General features: G+C 52.3%; 1 protein-coding gene across 5 annotated transcripts in view; it reads right to left on the bottom strand.

The window, feature by feature from the left end:
- RAP1GAP2 (RAP1 GTPase activating protein 2) overlaps positions 1–14,583 on the bottom strand; it is a 142,060-nt gene that overhangs the window by 12,588 nt on the left and 114,889 nt on the right. For all 5 annotated transcript variants that reach the window (XM_061176461.1, XM_061176460.1, XM_061176458.1 and 2 more), the window contains 5 exons: positions 13,464–13,535; positions 12,862–12,948; positions 11,370–11,504; positions 2,414–2,551; positions 534–652 (listed from right to left, as the gene is read on the bottom strand). In XM_061176461.1, the coding sequence (XP_061032444.1) occupies positions 534–652; positions 2,414–2,551; positions 11,370–11,504; positions 12,862–12,948; positions 13,464–13,535 (551 nt within the window). The remainder of the gene's footprint in view (positions 1–533; positions 653–2,413; positions 2,552–11,369; positions 11,505–12,861; positions 12,949–13,463; positions 13,536–14,583) is intronic.

The following is a 14,583-nucleotide window of genomic DNA, read 5'->3' on the forward strand; positions in this document are numbered from 1 at the left end:
CGGCAGGCACTCAGCGATGCTGCTTGCCGAATTAAATGACAAGAGGGCTCAGTGATTAAAGGATCAGAAAGACCATTAGCAGGAACTGGTTAAGTATGATGCAGTACGAGAGTTGCTTTAAAAAAGAGAGAGAGAGAACATTCTAGAAGCCCAGAGGAAAGTTTGATGAACTCCGCCTGGTAGAATCAGGGAAGGTTTCCATAAGAGTGGACATTTGAGTAAGCACTGAAACAGGAGGCAAAGAAAAAAAAAAGAATCCAAGCAATGTTTCTAGTTTGGGTCAAAAGGCAACAAGGACAACTTTGGAAAGTCCCATGCAGAGACCAGGCAAATCTGCCTCGGTGGATAAGGAGCTGAGTGGGTGACGGGGGTGTGCAGGTCCCTGAAGGAGGGACCAGGGTCAAAAGGAAGCCATCTCCTGAACCTACGCAAAGCCCTCCCCAAGGATGGGTTGCATCCATCTGACGGCTCTTGCATCCATCTGACGGCTGCATCAGTGGTGAGAGCTGACAAACCTCACAAGGGACAGTTACCATCGTGTCCGGCTGTCCCCTTGGCCTTCAGAGCCCGTGTGCAGACGGGGAAAGAGCCCCGACCTCCGCTTGATGGGGCTCCGTGACTGGTTCTTCGCTGTTGCCACTGCCACCGGAGGCTGCCAATGAAACCACCAGAATGAGTGCTGACCACACCCCCAAACCCAGCTCTCCTTCCTCTTAGCCCCCTTTCTGGCCTACAATAGGTCCTGCAATCCCCAGCTGGTCTGGAGGAGATCCCAGAAAACAGCAAGCCAGCCAGGAAGGTTGGGATCTAGTAATGGGATCTGGGACCCTAAGATTCAAGCCACCTGCAGCATGTTTTCCTGTGTTCTTAAGCCAAACCTTGTGGCCCCAGGTAACAATCTACCAAAGACCAGAATTCTTGGAGGAACACCGGGTCAGGGCCACCCTAAGGACAGCCCTGCCTATTTATAAGGACAGGATGACTCAGGGTCACAGACTGAGAACCACAAAGCTGAGAGCCCAGGGAGAGACCTGGTCCAGCCTCACGCTTTACCAGCGAAAAAGCTGAGGAGCCGAGGGGTGAGGAGACTCGGCCAAGGTCGTAATAGCAAATCACCAGCAGACGAGCACAAGAGCCCAGGGCTCCTGACTCTCCATCAGCTGCTCACAAAGAAATGGGTCCAAGCTGGTGTCACAATAATAAGACAGATCGGGAGCAGCAGAGTCAGGTCCACACGCAGCCCCGGCAAAGGGGGCCCCCCAAGAACATGGCTCTGCTTCGGCTACACACGGGGGGACCATGGAGAGGTGGGAGACCGAGGAGGGGGAGACAAGAGCCTACAGCCAATCTCTAGAGCCCGCCAGGCTTCTAACCCAGGCCCCAACTTCTGCCATCCACATGCTGTGCAACCTTGGGTAAGTGACAAAACTCTCTGGGCCTCAGTCTCTTCATCCACAGAATGAAGATAACTGCTCTGCCCTTCTCACTTCACAGACGTTCTGGGAGGAACAAGGTAATAGCTACGAAAATATTTGGTAAGTTAAATGAATTATGCAAGACCATTTAAAATACTAATCATTGGTATCATGGTGGATGTGTTCCACTATGAAAAGAAATAAAAGAGGGGAAAGGAAAGGAAGAGAAGAGAAAAAAAAAAAAAAAAGAAGAAAGGGGAAGAAAAGACTAGTCTATACAAATCCAAAGTCACTTTGCTTTTTCAAAGGACTGACTGGTTCCTTCCCTGGCCAGCCCCTGGTGTGAGCAGACCACACTCAAACCCACAGACCTGCCAGGCTCTTTCCTTGGGAACCGTCTACACAGTGACTAAGAGCTTCGACTTTGGATCAGGGCGACCTGCATTCAAATCCCAGCTCTTCAGCTTACCTGGGTGGCCTGTAGCAAGTTACTTAAAACCTCTGGGCCTCCTTTTCCTCAAGGAGGAATGGAGAACAAACACATCAATACCTACCCCAGACAGCTGTCACAGGATCGGATGAGATAATGTCTGTGAACGACTTAACTCAGTGCCTGGTGCACAGCAAGTGGAGGGCAGTTACTGTTACCATTAATAATAACAAAGTAAGGACACTCTTCTCACAGTCACGGGTTCCAAGCTCCCAAGCAAAGAAACTCGCTTCAGGCCCATTTTGCAGGGTTGGCCTTCAGGAGGAGGCCCAGTTGTCGAGGAAACTCAGAGAAGAGGACAACGGGAGGGCCTCTAGGCCGGGCCAGCCCCAGGCGCTGCCTGGGATGGAGGCTCCATTTCGGAGGGCAGGGCCTGGGCTCACCCCCAAAACAGCCTCAGTTTCCCTCTGTCATCACTGGTCTCATCACCTGGCCCAAGCCTCCCCCACTGAGGCCTGGGGGACCCTCCCCAGGACCCATGTGCTGCCCCAGGGCCTGCGGCTCTCACCGAGAAGGTAGTCTTGGTGACCTCCGTGCTGTTATGGGAGATGCCCCCGCTGAGGCTGCCGGGGATGCCCCCGCCATGCTGCTTCTTCTGGCTGCTCACCATGGTCTCCATGGAGTGGCTGCGCACACGGATGGCCCTCTGTGGGGACAGCAGGTGACAGGGGCCTAAGGGTTGGAGTCTGGTCCCTCTAGATGACCCTGTCCCACTTGACAGGGTCTGCAGACACAGCCTTCAGCCTGTGCACACATATTCACACACACACACACACACACACACACACTCTCTCTCTCTCTCTCTCTCAGTGGCCCACACTACAGTCACTACAGTTTGCAGAGAATTTTCACATGTTCCATCCTATGCTCTGGGCATGGGTGGCTCTTTGCAGGCAGAGGCGAGGGAGGACACCGGCCAGGGGGAGTCTGAGGGGTCAGTGCCCCAGCTCCCAGCAAGGTGGACAAAGGCTGTTATCCTCATCTTACAGGTGAGGAAAGTGAGATTTGGATAGCTCACTAAACCCAGGTGACCCTGGTCTAGTTACCACCTCTCCAAGCTACAGCTTCCTCATCTAAAACGGGAATGATGTGCTCCATGCAGGATCCCCCAATCTGACTCTATTTTTTGCAGAAAGCTAAGTGTGCTTCTGTGTTTAAACACTGGATATCCCTTCTGCCGTCATCCCGAAGTGCACTTTGTGCAACGTGGAATACGTTCGCCTTGCTGAACCATAAGGAGCTCTTACTATTCTGTGCATCAAGCCTTCCCTCACACTTGCAGAGGCTTAAGCGGTTGTGAAGACAAGCCTGCAACCTGGCACAGCTGCTAGTGGAGGAGATGTACACTCAGGCCGGGCAGAGGCGTGGGGTCTCTGGGAGCACAGAACTGCTCAGGCCCACTTAGGGCCACCGAAGAGCAAAGGGTACGTGGGCAAACAATGAAGTGTCCAGGAGGGAACAACCAGGACGGTCAGGGGCTTGTCACAGAGCATGCAAGGATGAGAAGAGCTAAAATCAAGATTGCTGAGCCATCAGCAGGGAGGGACCTGCAGGCCTACGTTGGTCTGGAACTGGACCCAAGGGCAGTGGCAGTTCTCAGATCGACCCAAGGGAGGATTTCCTGACAAGGGAAGTCCCACAGGATCCTACCTACCATGTGGATGATGCTCCGTGGTTCTGGAGGCCTTCAAAGATGACCTGAGAGTCTAGGAAGGGAAGTTTCTCTCTAGTAACCCCCAAACCCTCCCATCACTTCCCTTTAATCACTCATTCGGTCACTCAATAATACAGCCAGGTGGCAATGCAGCTTAGCAGTCACAAGCATGGAGTGCCAGGGTCCAACTGCCAGAATTTATATCTGGGGTCTCTGCTCCATCACCCATTAGCTGGTGCCCCTGGTAGGTTCCTCATCTTTTCTGAGACTTGCTTGTGAAATGGGATGGAGGAAATCTACACTGTGGGGCTGTGGTGAGCATCCATATAGAGCTCTTAGCAGAGGGCCCGGCACATCGTAAGTACCCCATAAATGTGGCTATTCTTATTGTTAATCATAAGCATTTGTTGCGTGCTTCTCGTGTGCCCGGCACTGTGCCAGGAACTGGGAGAATAACGGGAAGGGAGTCAAAGAAGTGGAAGACACAGCCCCTACCTCCAAGGAACATACAAGTCAGCTGGGGGAACAAGACACGTTCCTGCAAGTAGGGCAATGTTAAAGACCCAGGGCCCGCGGGTGCGCCCTCTGCATTCATTAGTCATCCAAGGCCCCAGGGCCTCAGGTCCATGTGCAAAGACACACGGATGAGGATATCACTAGTTGCTCACATACAGCTGCCATCCCCCTCCCCCCACATCCCTTGCTGGCAGAGCCACTGTTGATCCAATGTCCCCCTCTTCCTCCATGAGACAAAGGAGTAAATCATGATCCATCTAAGGTAGTCACATCACCCATGCCCTTGCCAGTGGAACATGAAGGGACATCTGCTGGGGGCTTTGTGGAGAGGTTTCCTCAATGTTCCCAAAAGAAATGTGACATGTCTGCTCCTGAAACCATAGCAGCACCTTGGGGCTGTGAGGGGTCAAGCCTGAGAGGTAAAGCTGATGAGCAGGGGATGGCAGAAGGGAAAGGGGAAGGAGCCTGGATGACCGTGAGCCACCTTGGGCCCTGCTTTAAGGGAACTAATGGATTTTCCTTATTGTGTGAGCCAGCAGAACCTCAGCTCCAGAAAACTGACGCAGAAGGACGCTGCTCTCATCCTCACTGGGTTCATTCCCGCACTCGCACACACGTGTCAGCTTACACGCTCCACGTGCCAACCTCCAGATGGTCTTGTGTGGAAGAACTAACCTCCTTCCCTCCCTTGAAGTATCGAGAGAAGAGCTTGGTCTATGGCAAGGTGGCCCCAAGAAATTAGCACGAATGTTGTTCCCAAACCAAATAGCAGATACCCCTGGGGTCTCTCCCCAAGGTCAGGAATTCTCTAAGCTCTGACCCAGCCAAGGACCACAACCCGCCTGCCTTTCTGTCCTGACGAGGGAAGCTGATTCAGAAAGGAGGACCGTTTGCAAATAGGCATGGAGCCTACCAGTCTTGTATTCCTGATGTCACCTAGGCTCTCCCGTCTGAGCCAAAGACACCCCTTAAGGGACCTCATCTCTCTCCCTCTCTCTCCCTTTCTAGACCACAGAACAGAGTCACCTAGCAACAGTTTCCTGCAACATGGTTAAAACAGCCAGCACATTCTATTCATTTCATCCCGCAAAGATCATTAAGTCACGAACCCTTTGGAGAACTGAGGGCAGGAGAGGTGGAGTACCACTCTGAGGGGGTCCCTGGATAAACATCAAGTTTCCTTAAATGAGTCAAGTGCTCCATAAATCTCAGCATCATTTCATTCCATTGGTGCCCTCATGTGCCGCCACCACTATAGTCATCAACAATGACATGTCAATTAATCATTTATATTCTAATCTGTTCCTCGATGTCTCTTTCCAGAGAAGATTTGACATGGGTCATAAGCCCTGTGTGATGGTATCTGGTCTACTGAGCTCCACATACACGATCTTATTGAATCCTGCCACTCTGAGATGCAGAGAGGATGGCACTGATAGAAAAGGTCCCGGCACTTCCCTGGTGGCGCAGTGGTTAAGAATCCGCCTGCCAGTACCGGGGACATGGGTTCGAGCCCTGGTCTGGGAAGATCCCACATGCCACAGAGCAACTAAGCTCGTGTGCCACAACTACTGAGCCTGTGCTCTAGGGACCACAAGCCACAACTACTGAGCCCACGTGCCTCAATTACTGAAGCCCATGTGCCTAGAACCCTGCTCCTCAACAAGAGAAGCCACTGCAATGAGAAGCCCGCACACCGCAACAAAGAGTAGCCCCCGCTCGCCGCAACTAGAGAAAGCCCGCGCGCAGCAACGAAGACCCAATGCAGCCAAATATAAATAAATAAAATAAAAGGTCCCTAAAGGTAAAAGATTACCCAGGTCACACCTCAGGTAAGAGATGGAGCCAGGACCCAAATCAGAACCTGGGCCCCAGATAGAAGGGTCCCAGGATCCCCATAAGTGGTTCATATTGAACATCTAATTCAACTGGTTGACGGACTAAGGGTGATTAGAAACCATGGAGCTTCAGCACCTCTCCCCCCAGACATCTCCAACAGTCTGGGAAGAATCTTCTTGAATGCCCTTGGTGCTGCTGTCTGAGTCAACAAGATAAGGTGGAGGAGGTAATGGGCTGACATGGAATTCCAGGGATGTGCAGGGGAGCCATCTGCTGCTCAAAGCAAACAGGAAGGGGTTTGAATGCTGGTTCTTCCCAGCACAGTATGTGAACCTCTTGGAGACAGTCCCCTCATCTGTAAACACGAGGATGACATAAGACAGGGTGTGTCCACATGACCGGACACCTGGTGTGTTACCTGCTTGCTCAGGGTCAGCCCTCCTCCCCCACCCTTAGGGACCGAAGGAGAGAGAGACTATGGCTACCTCAAAACCCTAAAATAATGCTTGATTTGGACAAAATCACCCAGTGACAAGGTCTCAAGTATTCCACGTTTCAATGTGATATAGAGCGGGAAGTACTAGCCTTTTCAAGCTGGGCAGAAGATCAGGTAAAGGGTGAAGACAAGAACGGAAGGCAGGGAAGAGGGAGGCAGGAGGGCAAAGGCACGTGAAGCCTTTGCAGGGGCATCAGCTCTGCAGGGACCATCTGGACCCGCTCCCACTCAGCCCCTGTACATCCAGGCCATGGTGCACCACTCCTCTGCTTGCATCTTCCCAGGGGCAGGCTGCTCACTGCTTTCAAGGCTGCCTGTTCCAGCAGCGGACAGCCTGACCTTTGGAAAGGTCTTCCGTGCGCTGACCTGAAGTCTTACCATTTCTGGCCCCTGGAGTCTTATTAGACTTGTCTATTCCGCATTTCACACAGCTGTCCCTACCTGTCCTCACAGTCTGCTCTCCTCCCAGCCAATCACCATCCCCAGTCACCAGGGTTTCCCTGCCCTCAGCTCACCTCCCGGCTTACCTTCGAAAGAGTTCTCCTTTGGGGGAGTCAGAAAAGAGAGAGGGAGTCACTTTCTCGGTACCTGCTATGTCACTTCATTTCAACCAGGGGGGATGAGCACCGGTTGGTATCATCGAGGGAGCACGTCTCCTCTGGGTCAACCACAAACCTCGCTTGCTTAAATGGGTTTCGTGAGTGTTTCAATTTAACAAACTCAGTGCACAGGGATGAGCACGGAAGGGGACATGCCTATCGGTACCAGGCAAGCAACCGAGGCAGGGGCCCTTGGAGAGAAAGATGCTAATTGCTGTCCTGCTGAGATGGCTCCTAATCAGGAAGTCCTAGGTCCAGAACAGGGTCTTCTGTCCCTCTAGCAGCCCAACGGGAGAAGGAACTATCCCTCCGCATCTCCACCCCGAGAGACCAGAGCTCCAATCCATGAGCTACAGGGCTGCCCTGCCTGCAGGTACTTCTGCAGAGATTTCTGCAGCCTGGTGCTCCTTTCCTGCCACTAGGGGTCAGATCAGACCAGTGCATCAACTATCACAGTCCCTCAGACGCTGGGAGAAAGTCACCTGACAACTCCCTGCTTGCTGTGGTCCCAGTTCCAATGACACTGGGTGACCTTCCCCTCCCTGGTCCTCCATCCCCTTTCTGCATGATGAGGTCAGCAGAGGACAGGGCCAGCTCAGTGTTTCTTAAAACATGGCTCACATTTGTTTTAGGTACAAAGCATGTGGATACATCAAGTAGCATCACTCCTTTCATTATGGACCAATAAAAACACCATGAACAGCTGGCAGTGCCTGAGAATGACATTTGAGAACAACTGTCTAGAGAGCAGTATTTTTCAAAGGTGAGTAATGTACATTCCTTTATATAGAAAACTCTTCTTGCAAGACTCCAAAAATATGTCCACGGACCTCCAACAGCAGTGGTCCCATGGGCTGCATTTGCAATAAACCTACTTACTCCATAGAAATGTCTCTTAATTGTGAGTTTAATGGCAAATATATATTTAATCTAAATATATATTTAGATTATCATCTAAAGTAAAAATGCTAAATTTTAAAGTGTTCGTAGAACTGGCAGATTCCTCCGAATATCTCCAAGCACCTCAGTTTGAGAAGCAGGTGTAGATGTCCAGAAACCGACGGTTCTGTTTCTCATGAGAGAAAAGCTTAAATTAGAGCCAGCGGGACTGAAGTAAGATGTGAAGAGCTAATCTAAGTAGTGTGAGGTGCCAGGCAGCACAGCCCAGGGCAGTGATGGGTCTGCTCCTTGGGACAGAGACAGAGGGTCACTGCCCTGGATAGTGGGGGAAGAACAGTCACAGAGGCAAGGGCAGAGATGGCTGAGATCACTTTTAGTCCTGGGAATTCTTGGTTATGTTTCCCTGAACCTGTGAGATGAAAATTTGACAGGAACGAGATGAAACGTGCAACTTTTCTTCCTGGAGTCATTTCATGCACCATTCCTACAAGAGGGATCCCATGGAGGTCTGGGGGAGGAACTCCAAGGGAATGCCAATGATTCTGACACACAGCACCATCCTAGGGGCCCACGAAGAAATACCAGAACTAGAGACAGTTTCCTGAGCTGGGTCAGGCCACAGGCCTGGCCACAGGCAAGACCCAAACATCAGAATCCCTCAAGCCACTGGGCTCCGTGCTGCTAAGCCTGGCCTGCCCCCAGCTTGGGAGACGTGAGGGCAATGACGGACGCGACAGGGCAAAAGACTAAACCCAGCAGGATTTGCAAAAAAGCTGATCATAACCGGCAGAGCTCTGAAGGCTTACTCTGTGTGACTGACCATGACCGTGACTGCGTGACTGTGACCATCCCCTCCCTCGCCCCGCAGTGCTACCTCGGAGATAAGCAGGGAAGCAGAATGCAGAAGCGGGTCTATCTTCAGCCTACAGATGGAAGGATTTAGGGCTGAAAAGATGAGTTCCCTGGATTACAGGATCAAAGACAAGCGATGATAAAGTCTTGAAGCATCTCTCTTGGAAAGCCCTTTAGTCAGACCCTGTGGAGTCAAGGACAGATCAACTGCTTCTCCTGCTGGAGGGAAGGGCCTGGACAAATGGCCCTTAGACTCACAACCTGTCTGTAGCTGCTGGGCCATTTTATCCACTGTCCACAGCCTATAAGCTTTTCCAGGTTATAAAAATATTTGAAATCTGAAAAAAATAATTATTAACTCCCAAATACAGAAAGAAACCTGCAAAACTGAAAGCAATTTGCTTCATTACATGTCTGCAAAATATAACATGAGGTTAGCTAGTCAACTGTAGCTCAAGTCTTACATCAATTACATTGACTGTGGGATGCGGGAACAGTTTGATACACTTGCTATGATGGGGGGCAGAGCCTACAAGGTTTTCCTAATGACCAGGTGTCACGTTCACCCCTCTCTCGGCTGGGCTAGCCAACCTGGCTCCCTCTTTCCTCCCCTTTCATCTCGTCTCTTATCCCTCATCCCCCTTTCTTCTTGATTTCCCAATTTCTATTTCACCCTGGCTGCCACTGTCCATCACAACTGAAACAGATGCCCCAGGAATCTCCCACCAGCCTAGGCGAGCAGCTCAGCCCCTACCCCCACCCCCATGAGGAATCTCAGCAGCTGGCCCCAACTAGGCCATCAGAGCCCTGCCCTGCTCTCTGTGGTCCAGCCTGGCAGCGAGGGACGGACCCCAGGCTTGCCCGGGCTGGGCTAGCATGGGTGGAATCTTAATGGAGTCGGGAACCAGGAGGCAGTGTCATGTAGCTGTTAAGAACACAGGCTTTGGAATCTGGTAAACCCAGATTCAACTCCCATGTCTGCTGGGTGACTTCGGACAAATTGCTTCGTCTCTTTGAGTCTTAGTTTCCTCACATGTAAAATCACACCCATCATTATTAAAATTGGGTATGAATTATCATACCAAAATTATTATGCCCATAATATTAGCCTTCCTCACAGGGCACAGAGGGCAGTCATGAGGCTTTCGATGGAATAATGTATGTTAAGCTTTCACTTTCCATGAAAACAGTAATAACAGCTAACACTTCTACTGAGCATTTCTTGTATTCCAGGCCACATGTACTTCTCCAGGCATTATTTCAAGGAGTCTTCCCACTGATTCCATGACAGAGGTCCTATTGATCACCCCTGTGCTGTTGGTAAGAAATCTGTCGCTCAATTGACATATATACACTACCAAACGTAAAATGGATGGCTAGCGGGAAGCTGCTGCATAGCACAGGGAGATCAGCTCGATGTTTTATGACAGCCTAGAGGGGTGGGATAGGGAAGGTGGGAGGGAGGCTCAAGAGGGAGGGAATATGGGGATATATGCATACATAGAGCTGATTCACTTTGTTGTACAGCAGAAACTAACACAAAATTGTAAAGCAATTATACTCCAATAAAGATGTAAAAAAAAAGAAAAGAAATCTGTAGCTCAGAGACTTTAAAGACCATGCCCAGGATCGCACAGAGCTGGGATTCTAATATAGGCAGGTCTAACCCTCACCCCACACATACTGCCACCAAAATGGTAGCTTTACAAATCATTCTGCAACGGGCAATCCAGCAGAACACTGACCTAAAAACCAGAAAATCTGGGTTTGAAACAAGGTTCTACCTCTCCTGTAGGTGTAATGTTTTGAGCAGCCCTTCAGCCTCTCTCAGCCTATCCCCTTGTGTGTGAGTGAAAAATAACAAGACCCAAGTTCTGCCAACTGCACAGGATTACAGCCAGCCTCAAATCGGATGCTGGATGTAAGTGCTGGGTGGACCAACATGCACTTGGCAAGCACGTGATGATGAACCTTTTTTACCCCATGCCAGCTAAGTGTCTGTCCAAGCTCTACTTGAATACTTCCAGGGACAGAAAGCTCACTACTTATTTTAGTAGCTCACTCTGGCTAGAAAGCTCTTCCCTTTGCAAAGTCCCCGAGGACTTGCCTGTAACTCCATCCCACCAGCCCTGGCCAGGTCCTCCATTGCCCTGGCAACTGGGAACGATCCTTGCAGTCTCCCACACTGGCTGCTGAAGATTCCTAAGGCTTGTTTCCTTGCTCCTGCCATCCTGCCCTGGGCTCCCCTACCACAGAAAGGGGCAGATGAAAGCAGGAATGTTCTTGGTTTGCACGGGCTCCTCTCCTGCTACTAACTCTTCCCCTGTTCCTTCTTACCAGACTCCAGGAGTCTGATGAGGAGATGATCCAGATCAAAGAAAGGATGTGGAAGATGCCAGAGACACTGTCGTCTGCTCTGACCACTCACACTTCCTGAGACCCCTGCCCTCTGCAAACATCTGTGATGCCCCTGCTGGTCCTGCCACCTCTGGCTGGCACTTGGGCTCTGGTCTCAGGGTCACGTGGACTTTGTCCTGCTGTCGTCCCTTGTTTGCCCCCCCCCCCGCCTCCCTGCCCTAGCAATCCCCAGCCGCTCTTGTGCCCGTACCTTAAAAGACTCCAGGAATCCCCCATGGCCCCCATTCTCAAACTTGTCCTCTTCTGGGCCCAGTCCCAGCATGGCCTGAGTGTGGGCGTGGAGTTCATCGTGAAGGTTGTCCAGGAGGGCGGCCCTCGTCCGGTCCTGGAAGGGAAGAGGGTGGGGGCTGTGAAGCTGGCACTGACGGCAGAGCTGTGCCCTCTCCCTGGGGGGCTCCCGACACCTGGCACAAGGGCTGCTCTTCTGGTCAACTGCATCCCAGCAATGGTATGGACCGATATCCAGGCTGAGATCCACGCTCACAAATGCTGCAGCTAACACTACAGCTCCGGGCCAGGCCCTCTGTGCTCTTCCCTCTGCCTCTTCTCCCTGGGCCATCCTGCCCTCCCATGGCTCTGCCCTGATGCCTCCTAGCCCAGATCTCTGCCCCAGGTGCCGCCTCCACGTACCCAACTGCCCGCAGCTCTTCTCCATCCAGATGTGCGTCCAGGGCCATGTATACAGCCTCCAGGGGGCGCCATTCACATAGACCAGGACCAGCCCTTTCCACAACCCAGCCTTTGCCAGCACCTCCAATCAGCAGGTCCAAACAGAACTCATCTCCAGTGGTCCCCATGTCAGCAAAGAGCCCAAGATAAAGGCCCAAGAGCCACCCCACCAATCCCACTTACCCTTACCCTTATATACTGGCGTCCATCAGGTCTTCCTGATTCTGACCATTTCCTGTGCCTGGTGTAAGCACAGTGTCACTGTCTCTTTTGGACTCCCGTAATAGCTTCTAACTGGTCACGCTTCCTGCCCTCCTCGCCTTCAATCTACCCTCTCTCCCACCTCCTCCTGCACTTTATTAGGGACTCATCACCTCTAGTTCTAGTTGATCTGACCCAACTAGCATCCCTAGGTGGGCCTCCCACCATTCCAGGCCCCACATGAATCCTCCTTAGGCCACATCCAACCCTCTGCAGCGCCCTCACAAAGTCATGCTCTGAATCTGCCTGGCCTTTGCTCATGTTGTTTCTCATGCCTGGAATAACGCTCCCCCCTCTTTCCTCCTGGCAAAAGGTTCATCAGATATCCAGACTCAGCAGCTCAAGGGCCACCTCTTCCAAGAAGCCTTCCCTGAACACACCCTCCATTCCCCATCAGCAGAAGCAGCCTCTGTGCTGGTCTCCATCACAGTCCAGCGCACTGCATCATACCTGTCTCCCATCAGCCTATGAGCTCTATAAGAGCAGAAACTGTGCCTCACGTATCCCAGTATCCCAGGGAACAGAACAGAGCCTAGCACACAGTAGATACTCAATAAATGATTGGTGAATGGTTGACTAGACCTAAAGTTTGGATGGCGTTCCCGCAAGAAGAAAGAGCTCCATATCAACACAAGGCTGAAGGCTTAGAGGGGCAAAGATGGTGCTTCCCCACCTTAAACAGCCCCCAAGAATAGACCCCCAGGAAAGGCTGTCCAGGAGGGCAGGAGGAAGATCAGAAACCGCACTCTCACCTCCAGCTTTGCAAACTTGTCTGACTTGCAGCAAGCATTCTCTGCATTGGTGAGCTTGGTGAGGAGAAACTCCCTGAACTCCGGGCCCTGGAACAGACAAGACACCCCACCCTTAGCTGTTGCCCAAAGGGCTTCAGCCACAGGAAGAGGTAGGCAGAACAGGGGGTCTGGGGAGAGCCCCTGAAAGGTCCCCTTCTGACATTTCATCAGTTCTAGCCCAGCCTAAGCCCACCTGCTAAGACGCTAACATGGAAACCAGCTTCCCTGGTGCTGGGAAAACCAACCCTCCACACCCACAGTGGCATTTCCATGACTGGAAGCCATCTGTGCCCAAGGCTCCTGGGACTGGAGCATGGCATAAAAACCCTTCTTTTAGCAGAAAGACAACCCCAGTATCAAACACCCTGACAAAAGGCCCTGTGCTGGGCCAGGCTGGCAGCACAAGGAGAGGTGGGGAGAGACCCCAAGTGAGGAGATTCCCCAACCCTGCTGAAGGTTCTCCTAAGGCTCTAGCCCAATTCAGCCCCCCTGCAACCACTGCCACTCAGGTGTGGAAACCTGGAGTCTCGGACATGAGAGGAGCAGAAAGGAGAATTTCTTACCTTCTGGAAAACAGGGGGGCTGGGCAGAGGTGGGCCGAAGGCAGGCACGTCTTCCCGTGCGGTGACTGCGACCTGAAACACAGAGGCTCAGTGTGGGCCAGGAGGGAGGAGACCCAAGCTGAGGATGACGAGAGTTCTGAGCCCTGGTCCTAGGGGACCTACTCCCCTTCTCCCTCCTCCCCTTCCCAGAATACAAATAAAGAACCATCATTAGCACAGCCGAGTCACTGCTCCTAGAAGTGGGGCTGGACGGCGTGGAGCCATCCCCATACCCTCATCTGCATTCCTGGAGGCTGGAAGCAAGTTTGGCAAGACGATTGGACAGGGCTGAGGAGCAGCCTGGAACCCTAATTCTAATGTAGTACAAGAGCTCAGGAGATGCTATCTCATTACCTCATTCAACTGGGATGGGCAGAATTATTAGCCCTGGATTCCTGATGAGGAAACAGATGCCCAGAGCCATGGAGCCTCAAAGGCACACAGGAGATCAGCCCCAGAGATGAACAGAGAATCCAGAGCACCCCGACCCTGCTCTGGGGTTCTTTCCGACAACACTGACTCCCAAACCCAGCCAGACGTCAGAATCACTTCAAGTGTTTAAAAATAAATACCGATTGCATGGGCTCCACCCCAAACCTACTGAATCAGCAGCTTTGGGGTGGAGCCAGGAATCTGCAACTATTAAACGCACCCGAGAGCTTCTGTGTGGTCAGTGGACTGGTGTTTGGGAGCCCTGGTCTCAGACACAAAGGGTCGGTCAGGCTGGGCAAGGCTGGAACTAACAGAGCACCAGGGCCCGGCCTGGGAATTGGGGGTGGAAGGACACCAAGGCGCTCTGTGTGAGGGTCTCCCAGGCTCAGGACAGGCCCCACACCTCCCTCTTCCCTCTCTGCACGGAGGTGCCCTGGTTTCACCTGTTCTCAGCCCACGAGGCTGCAGGCCTCTCTGGAGACTCTGCCCTCTCCCTTCCCCGGCGGCTGCTGATGCGAGCCCAGCCCTGGCATGCCGCCAGCCTCCCCAGCCTGTGAAGTAGGGCAGATGCAGAGTCTGCCAGACCGGGTGAGCAGGCAGCTCGGAGCCAGGCCAAGGAAAGGCCCTGCCAGGGTCTGCAGGGGAAGGG

Source organism: Eubalaena glacialis, chromosome 19 (genome assembly GCF_028564815.1).
Source record: "Eubalaena glacialis isolate mEubGla1 chromosome 19, mEubGla1.1.hap2.+ XY, whole genome shotgun sequence".
Taxonomy (NCBI): Eukaryota; Metazoa; Chordata; class Mammalia; order Artiodactyla; family Balaenidae; genus Eubalaena; species Eubalaena glacialis.